This window comes from Taurulus bubalis, assembly GCF_910589615.1.
Source record: "Taurulus bubalis genome assembly, chromosome: 4".
Lineage (NCBI taxonomy): Eukaryota > Metazoa > Chordata > Actinopteri > Perciformes > Cottidae > Taurulus > Taurulus bubalis.
In genome coordinates this window covers 17,942,149-17,952,039 of record NC_136592.1, presented here as the reverse complement: position 1 = coordinate 17,952,039, position 9,891 = coordinate 17,942,149, and the positions used below count along the sequence as shown (strand labels likewise).

At 39.3% G+C, this 9,891-nt stretch overlaps 1 protein-coding gene across 1 annotated transcript; it reads right to left on the bottom strand.

Moving 5' to 3' along the window:
* Window positions 1–668: 668 nt before the first annotated feature.
* Window positions 669–9,721, bottom strand: LOC306735973 (hexokinase HKDC1-like; the record flags this gene model as incomplete). The annotated part of the gene is made up of 21 exons (XM_079217545.1): window positions 669–804; window positions 951–1,096; window positions 1,480–1,567; window positions 1,690–1,845; window positions 2,229–2,383; window positions 2,503–2,612; window positions 2,924–3,023; window positions 3,951–4,046; window positions 4,181–4,300; window positions 4,527–4,675; window positions 4,812–4,968; window positions 5,090–5,231; window positions 5,675–5,908; window positions 5,997–6,152; window positions 6,262–6,445; window positions 7,226–7,325; window positions 7,560–7,655; window positions 7,745–7,867; window positions 8,068–8,225; window positions 8,358–8,520; window positions 9,659–9,721. 21 exons carry the CDS (start codon window positions 9,719–9,721, stop codon window positions 669–671), a joined length of 2,832 nt encoding a protein of 943 aa, XP_079073671.1.
* Window positions 9,722–9,891: the final 170 nt, after the last annotated feature.

Here is a 9,891-nt window from a genome sequence, read left to right as displayed (position 1 = left end):
GATCACATTTTGACAACTGAAGCTTATTATCGTTCTAATATTGCAGTTACCATGGTGAACATAATGACAGCTGTTTATATCCCTTTTAAAAAACATCTCAGATAGTGCTAACCTTGAGTAGTTAGCAGGGTGTGATTGTTTTATATGAGTACTTCTAAAATGAAGTACTGAGTCCTGGTATCAAAGGTAGAGAGTCTAATCAGTGCACAGCTAACACTGGCACGTGACCCTGCAGCTGTGGGTGTGACACCACAGCTGACTTGGTGATTATTGGAAAGTAGAGGGCTTTGGCTTGATGCTCTCGCATACCAAAAATTTCTCAAAAATCAAATATTTTTGCTAGGCCAGTCACACATTTGTTTTGAAATGTAGATGTGGTCCACAGCTCTCAATAAAACAAAGGCTGTTTGAGGGACAAATAAGAGTTTTCTGGTTGACAAACTTTTGTAAAAATCTGTTTATTGTAATCCAGTTCTTTAAATTTGAAGAATGAGATTTGAATCTGGCAACAGTGCTTCCATTTTTTTCCATTTGGCAGCACAACAAATGGTTGTTTTCATAGGTGGGAAGCCTGGGAGGGCCCATGCAGTAAAAAGCTCTGCATGTTTTATGTTTTGAGGCTCCTTGCAGTTAAGTGAACCGAAGCTGTTGGAGAACTTTCTTTTCAGTTACTTCTCCAGCTTCTGTCTGGCAAAAGCTGTAATAAGGGCGGCACCCTTCCCGCTGCCTTCTTCTGATGGCAAGAAGGTCATGTTACACTGAGGAGCCAAAACTCTGGCAGTCTCTTGGAGGATGCGGGAGAAACTAGAAACAGCAATAGAAGAAGAAAAAACTATTTATTTTATAATAAATAATTTTTAAGAAGCAAAATAAAAGAGGACTTTTTTATCATTAAATTATAGTTTTGTTCCTGTAGCACACCATAACTATTACAAATAAAAATAACTCACTGTGGATGTAGTTTGTAGAGTGTCCCGTCCACTCCGATGGTGATGTTCAGATGGTCCAGTCCCCGGTTCTCTCTGATCTTATCGACCAAAGCCGCCATTCCTGCCCCACACAGCTGAGCTGCACGACGTGACACTGCCCCACATACCTGTATAACAAGGAAACCCTTTATCATGACTGCAACACTTAACAGACTGTTGGTGCCACAGTTTGAGCCAGATAATATCACATCGCTTCTGAACCATTAAAAATAAATCATACTCAATCCTAAAATTATGTTGCAACAGAAAACATGGTTTCTTGAGTCTAAAACTTGAAATTCTTAACGTCTCTCTGGCATTTGAGACATAATATAATTCGGTCAAAGAGTTGCAAAAGATGATATTATATTTATAATTTTCTTTCTGGTTTCAAAGGTAAGTTTAACATAATACTAATGACGGCTACATTGCATTTAGGTCTAAACTACACTGAACAGCTGTTCATCAAGAACCGTGACATAGTGTTGCTCATTCGTTTTTTGTCTTCTACCTCTTTGACAATAATGCTGTCATCACAGGTGCTGTCAAGCCCCAGCTGTTGGAGAGCAGATCTGACCTGCAGTAGAGCCAGGCGGTCACTAGGGGGAGACAGCACTGTTACAAACGTTACAGGAAAATACAACCCAAATGTACAGTCATACACACCTAAAAAAAAGAAGTATAAAAGTATGTATATAAATACACACACAGTTTCCCCTACCGCTCAATTTGTGACAGGTATTTGGTTTGGAATATTCCAGGTGTTTTTAAAGCTTCAGTGACGTGTCCTCTAAAGAGCAAACCTCCTTTGGTTAAATCCAATAATACCTGACGAACAACTTCTCCTAAATACATCCCACTCGTCAGCTTTTCAAACCTGCATAATCACAAAGACACAAATCGTTAGATCCACATAAACCATGTGACCATCTCACCGAGTTTCCAAACAGTTTAATTGAAAACACATATAATCATTGAAGCATGAGACACATACAGTATTCAGAAAATTATGCAAGTAATATATGGCATAAACACATAGGCACAACCACATGAACAGAAACTTTAAGAACAAATGTACATTTGGTATGAGAATATCCTCGTATATATGCAAAGACATACATAAGTTACTGTCCTGAAATCCTATGACATCCTATGACATTGATCAAACAATAATACATCAAATTCAATACGTGTACATTTGATGACCAAGCATGGAGCATCAACAGGTCAACACACACATACACGGCGAGTGTTTCTAACCTTTGTTTTTCAGGGTGCAGTGAGTTTTGGTCAACCTCAATGTCGTAAGGTGTGATGATGTCATCAAGAGAGCCATCGTCCCCCAAACCCCCCCACTCTGTATTTATACACATCTTTGGTACCTCCCTTCTCTCTCTTTCTCTCCCATCATCCTGCTGAGAGCAGAAACAAATGAGGGGGTTAAATATGTGGGTTATCATCTAAAGAATAATTTAACATCACTACAGCTCACTGACAAACTAAACACTGTGAGCGTTTATAAGACTTCTTCGACCTTATCCTCCTCTTCAGGCGCCCCCTCTCCTCTTTCCATTTTTCCTGTCTTTTCTTCATTCTTCTCAATGTTCTTCAGCTCCTCCATGTAACAAACATTAGTGCCAGTTCCTGTGAAACAGAGTCACATTTGAAATATACAAAACATTACAATTCCAATATTCAGAAAAATGTTTGTCATGTCAGTAGCTTGTGCTTGGGGAAAAATCCAGTGTGCTTAGCAACACGCACTAACGTGCATTTTGAGTACTTGTGTCTTTCTATCTTAACCATTATAACTACAAGACTGACCACAATCATAACATTTTAGAGTCTTAACTGGAATACAAACACCGAAGACTGAAAATGCACACTAAGTGACTGACAACTAGTCAAAATACCATCACTTTGTAAAGAATGTAAACTTTCTCAAGGCTACATACCAGCAATCAGTCCAATTTCACACAGAGTGTCTTCATAGGCACAGCTCATCATGGTCACCACTGTGTCATTGACTACTGCTGCGATATCCAAGTCAAACTCCTATAGGTACACAGGAAAAACGGGGAAGTAATTTTTTTTTACTATTATTTTCCTCTAAAGGAGTAATATTTCATAATTTTGGAGTCTAATTACTATCCGTAGCCAGTAGAGTGTATAGGATAAAATATCCAGAAAGAAATCTATTGGAGTAAAACAGCGTGACCACGCCCATACGGTTCCTTAAGTTCCGTTTCCACCACCATGACTTTATTTAGACTGTGACCAAATGTTATATATTTTATACTTTTTTTCAATTTAAGTAAAATTTACTTTGACAAATTTGTACAAACATGCAGGTGTATACACTAACACACACAAGCAGTATACAGGGACTGGCATTTAGTACATGACTCCATCCATTACATGTACTGTAACTGGGTCGGGACCCACAGACTGGCACAGAGATTTTATTAGGGTTGCCAAATAAATTAGCAAAATTTATTTTATAAAATACTTTTATTTAACATGTATATCTGCAGTACACCTTTGAGCCATATGAAGGAGCCTGAATGTTTGCATGGTTCTGATAACTGTAGCCTACTTATAACATTGAATCTAATATGAAAGGCTAATGCACAGTCTGCTTGATTTACTGATGAGACACAAACATTATAAATAAGGCCTGGTAAATTGGGTTGCAATGCTGTGCTGTTTAAAAAGTGGGTCCCCAGGAAAAAAGTTTTAAAAAAAACACTGCCCTACAGTATATATGAATATAGTCTAGACTTAATTTCTCATCATAATTTTAATTATTTCGTGATGAAGTTTCGTGCATCTTACATAAACAAACATGTACGAATAGGAAAGATTGCAGAATTAATCTGTCACGTCATCTGACAAAACCCAGATCATAATTATTCATGATCTGGTTGCGACCCGGACCTGGATAAGCTGAAGCTAATAGATGGATGGATGGTTGTTTCTTACATTACGTCTCTTGATGGCTTCCCTTAGCATGCTGACAACATCATGTCCTTCACAGTCTGTGGCATTGAAGCCTTTGGTCCAGCTCACCAATGTGCCCTAAGCAACATACAAAGGTTGAAAAAGGTTACAAAATGGATATTTCTCCTTTTAGTGTCTTTAATTGTGTATCTTTCAGAAAACAAAAACAGATTTGAAAAGCTATTAAATTACTCTCTTATGTCCACACTGACCGTGTCAATAGCTGTCTGCTCGCAGGGGAAAGAGAAGACGAAGCATGCAGGAAGACGAGCATTCTTCATCCCCATGTAGTCCAGGAAGTCACTTACACACTGCGCTATAAGATCAAACAACTAGAGACGGAGAGAGAAAGAATGTTTTTTATTTAAAAACTATTGTGGACTTTTCATCAGATGTGTCAAATTGTGTGAAATGTGTTTCTTTGCACAGTAATTCAATATTTTTCTCATCACCAGTATTACACTGGCTAAGCCCCAGTTTCATGGTATCTTTCTACCTACCACTGCCAGTCCTTCTGTCTGGATTATTTAGTACTAACACAACAACAAAATGGCCTACCTCCTCTCCACTTCCCTGCATTATCTCCAGTGGTATGGGGTAGATCTTGTGGTAAAGTCGTGAGTTCTGTTGCAGACCTTGTTTTAAATTCACCAACAACGCTCTGAAGTGTGTTGCTCCCAGATCCAAGGCAAGGTACTTTCCATGCTCTGAAAAACACAAATAATTAGCTTAGCTTACTGATGATCTGGTTTTACATTCAAATACATTTTTTCATGGGCATTCAAGTCAAAAACTTTAAACAACTTTTAATTGTTCATTGTGTGCTTAATTTTGGGTTCTGACCTGTGCCATCAGGTGTACGGTAAACAAAAGAAGGCAGCATCTTGATAGCAGAGGGGCCTTTGCTCTTCAGCCCTGATTCAAGCCCCATCCTCATCCTGGTCTTCACCAATTGGAGCTGCTCTTGGCTCAGTCTGAAGGGTGACAGCATCACATCCACCTGCGATACATGGAAGAGATACTTTATATCCCAGATATGATAGCATTCATTAGGATTCAATGTGTACACTTGCAAAGACACAAAATACATACACTACAGAAAACACACACAACATCCGAACCTGTTGCCTTCGGGATGCCAGTCGTTGGGCGACTGCTGAAACCAAAGCAGCTCCTTTGCTGCTGCCGCTGTCTGAGAGGACAAACCTGACATGGCACTCAGGGAGCAGCCGCTGCACTACTTCATGGAGACGTTTAGGATACCTGAAATGGAAGGAGTCTAATGTTTAATCGCTCTTGGTAATCTGTAGCAGCTACAATGACATCACTAGTATTGTAAATCCAACGAGTGAGTGAGTGAGTGAGCACCTCTGTGTCTGTTCATGGCTAATCTTGCATTTTTACATTACATTATATTTCATTTAGCTGACGCTTTTATCAAAAAGCAACTTACAATAAGTGCATTCATATGAGTACTGAGTTCTGAGTACAAACTCAGAACAACAAGAATCAAGGAAGTACAATTTTCTAGTTATATTTTAATTTAGATACCTACATATTTATTTTTACAGGTCATAACAATGTGACCGATTATATTTCAAGTAATCTGCTATTAGAATGTGACTAGTGAGGAGAATAATTTAAGGTACTGTATCTCCATGATGTGCATATAGACAATTTTGGTGAATATTTAAAAAAGGACCTACTGTGGATGCATCTTGTACACAGTTCCATCCACACCGACAGTGATCCTTAATGTCCTCAAATTCCTGTTTTGCTTAATTCGAGTCAAGATGGCAGCAAGTCCTGCAGCCACCAGATTTGAGGACCTGAAGGATACTATGGTGCTGACATGTTGAACAGCAACACAGTCATCAGGTGTTGGGGTCAAATCAAGATCCATGAGAATGTTTCTGGTGTTCATCAGACCATTTTTGTACCTGAATTAGACAGACGTGAATGTAATCTTTTGGTTTTACACAGAAAGAGTGGGACACAGACAGGCAGACATACAGAAAGATAACTTACTCCTCCATGGCTGCTACATGTTCAGTGGTTATTGTCCCTTTAGTCCTCAGGGCATCAGTCACGTGTCCATTAAACAGCAGTCTGAGTTTAGCCATCTTTAATACAACCAGCCTCACTAACTCACCCAGATACATCCCACTGACCATCTTCTCCAGGCTACAAGTAGGAAAAAAGGAACAGAAGGGTTTAATGTTGATATGGTGTCAATCATGCTGTGCCATATAACGTGTCATATCATGAGAGAAGGCACAGCTGCTCTTCTCACATTTGTTTTCCAGGGTTGTTGGAGGCCGCGTCCACATCCCTGTCAAACTCAGTGATGTAATCCTTCAGCGCCCCGTCGTCTCCGAAGGCTCCCCACTCCGTGTTCACACACATCCTGCCCTCGTCTCCCTCCACCAGGTCGACGTGACGCAGCTCCTCCATGTAGCACGCATTGGTGCCCGTACCTACACACAAACAAACAGGACATCCATGTTCATGCTATTCAAACAAACCTGCTCTGGTTACATTACACACACAACAAGTTGTTAATCCTAATCTAACTATAATGTACAGCACAAAACCATTCACACAAAACAGTCCCTCTCACATGCATTAATACAGTGGTACACTAGAGGGAGCAGCAGTTTAACTACAGGTGAGACAACATTTTTAAACACATTTATTATTTCATCATAGCATGCCTAAATATGTTAACTGCAAAGTAAATATGCATTCTAATGCGTATGGTCTTTCGGAATATCTCAGCTAAATTGTAATAGTTTTAAAACTGGTGTTTGCTTGGACTGCATTATTTTGTACAGTGTTCCTTTTTTGTCCCTCCCTGTGTAGAGTACATACACAGAGAGCATAATTGTGGAAGACACAAATGACACAAAGATAAAGATGAAACATTACAATAGCTGTTTATATGGCACAAACAAACAAACACACAAATAACACATACATTATGAGTGTAGGGAGTTGGAGATAGAGCCTGTAACCATTACATACAATATACTTATTGACATGCAACAGAATTGGTGGTAATTGTTTGTGCAAAAGTCTGATTGAGTGGTGGATCATTTACATGTCACTATCATTTACATGTCATTTACATGTATTATTACCATTATATCAATATTTCATTTCTAAATATCACTGTTACTGTCAATACCGGTTTATTCCGACAACCTTGAGTGAATTGTATGAATCTGATGAAATCTACTCTAAAGATGAATACTCACCAACGATGAGTCCGACTTCACAGTACTGGTCATCAAAACCGCAGGTCATCATAGTTGCTACGGTGTCATTAACCATGGCTAACACCTCTACATCCATACCCTGCAGTGTGAGGGGTCATAAGGTAACATCCACCACAGTACAGTTTATATACCGAATGAAGTGCTTCAGAAGAAGTGCAGTCGTGTCTAAGTGATGAAAGTGGGTAAGATATTCAGAAGAATGAACTTCTCATCAAAAGCCATGTCTCAGTACCTTTAATGGCCTGTCTTATAAATGAAAAATAGTTTATGGGTCATGTACAGATGTATACTGTCGTGAATACAGGCGTCTTACCCCAGTTCTGTCGATAGCCCCTCTGAGGGCCTGGACCACATCTTTACCCTGAAGGCCTCGAGCCCTAAAGTTCTTACTCCAGTTTAACAATAACCCCTACAGAAAAATTAATACAATAATAGTGAAAAGTAACATACACTGCAGGTGATGACCATGAAAACCAGATGGATGTCGAGTGTCATTACCTGATTTAAGGTGGATTGTTCACAAGGGAAAGAGAAGGTAAAGGCTAGAGGATGTTTCTTCTCCAAACTGATGTTCTTCTCATGCAGAAAGTCCTTCAGAGACTCTGACACATGGTCAAATAGCTAGAGAGAGTCCGACCGAGAGGTAGAGAAGACAAGAAGACAGTCAAGAAGAAGTAGGTTGAAAATATGTTTCCTATCTATTGCTGCTCCCATCCTTGTCCAAAACTCTTCACATTTGTGCAGCTCCTATGCCTTTTGTGTTCCCTCTAGAATCCCACTTTCCCTTGATTTTTGCATTTTATTGTCCATGTTCCCCGTACCTCTGTTCCACTCCCGATGTGTAGCTCTTTGGGTAGGGGATAGCTCTTCTCCACCATCTCCACTCCTCCCCTCTTAATGCCCATGCCCTCTCTCACTTTAACTTGGAGCACCTTAAACCTGGATCCTCCCAGATCCAACACCAGAAACTGTCCTTTCTCTGCAGCAGTGGAGGAGAGATACCAAAAAGGTATGATCTGTATTGCAATGTGTATGTATTATATGTTTCTTCAGAATGCATTGACCTTAAAAATAACTTGGAAAAAGTATGGAAACCATTGATGTAATTTACCCGATCCATCAGGAGTAGAGCGGACGTGTGTTGGCAGCATCTTCACCGCTGCTGCGGCGTTGCTTTCCACCGAAAGCCCCTTCTTCATTTCAGCTTGGAAACGTGTTGAGATGTCACTTAACTGGTCGTCATGGAGATGCATGGCGTGCAGAAACCTGTCAGCCTAAAAATGAAGCAAACAGAAGCAAAGAGAAATTATAGATTTATTCTGTTTTCTATCTTGCCAACAAAGTAATAAACAAAGAGGAGCAACGTCACACTCACTCAATGTTATTTATTATATACATTTTGTATATATTTGTGGTGAAGGTCTTGATGGGGAGCGTTAACCATTATCAGTAAATACACTGGTTTCTTTTATCTTTATAATGTCACACGTTTTGTTTGCAGCATGTGCTCAACTCAAATTAACGCTTGTATCAAAAGCTTAAAGGTCATTTTGTGGTGACTTGATCCAAGGAGTGTCACTTGAATGTGGAGGAAACAGGAGACTATGGACTTTTTTGCCACACGTGGTGGAGGAATATAGTGTTTAAAAAAAAAAATTCAAAGAAAGAAAATCTGCCAATCTTCTGAAGAAATGACAACAACAAAAAAGCCTTTCCACGCACAGTCCCACCTGCATACTCAGCCAATCTATAACGGTTGTGTCATGTTAAGGGGGTAAAGTCACAGTTTTTGTGTGTGAGTGTGGATGTGTGCAGTGTTCCATGAGTGTGTCAATACTTTGTCCCTGAGTGTGTGTTGATCCAATCTGCACTTAGAGGAGTATAGCGACACTGCCAGGGAAAGACGTTAATCATTGCTCAGGAGAGATGAATGGTGACACAATAATGAATGATAACACCATGATTATCTTATTACAGAGCAGACTGCTGCCTTTTCTTTTGGATAAGATCATAAATGTCATGATTTGTCTTTTTGTATTAATTATCAATGTCCTAGACTGAATGGTGCAGGACTACATTAGTACAATAAGTACACATTTAACTTTTCCTAATAACAAAACTGAAGTCTAATAAATCTTTTGGTTGAACTTGCCATGATTTCCATATACAATTTTTTTCAGTAATTATGTCAGAATCAAGGCCATAAATACTTTTTTTGCATGGCAGTTTAGCAAATTCTGTATTTAAAAAAAAAAAGGTTTGGTTATGTTTGTAAATTGCATTTCAGTTTGAACATCTGACAGCAATCATTGGCAATCGCATAATACCTCGTCTGTAGAGGTAGTCTCTTTAATGCAGAGAATTACTGCTGCTGCAACAAAAGTTTAGTTTATGTCGTGGTGAAGCACTTACCATCTTTGTGGGATCCTCCTGGAGTTTGGAGAAGAAAGAGGCAATGAGATGAACCACAAACATCTTGATTTGCAACACGAACCACCATGAAAACTCTTCCAGTTGGGTTGTTAATAAAATAAAAGAGGAAAATACATTTCGTGTGCCCAACTACTGAAATACAGAAAATCTGTTTCTTCCCTCCCGATAGTCTTGTTTTGTATCACTGTGCAAAGAACCACCACTCTAACTCA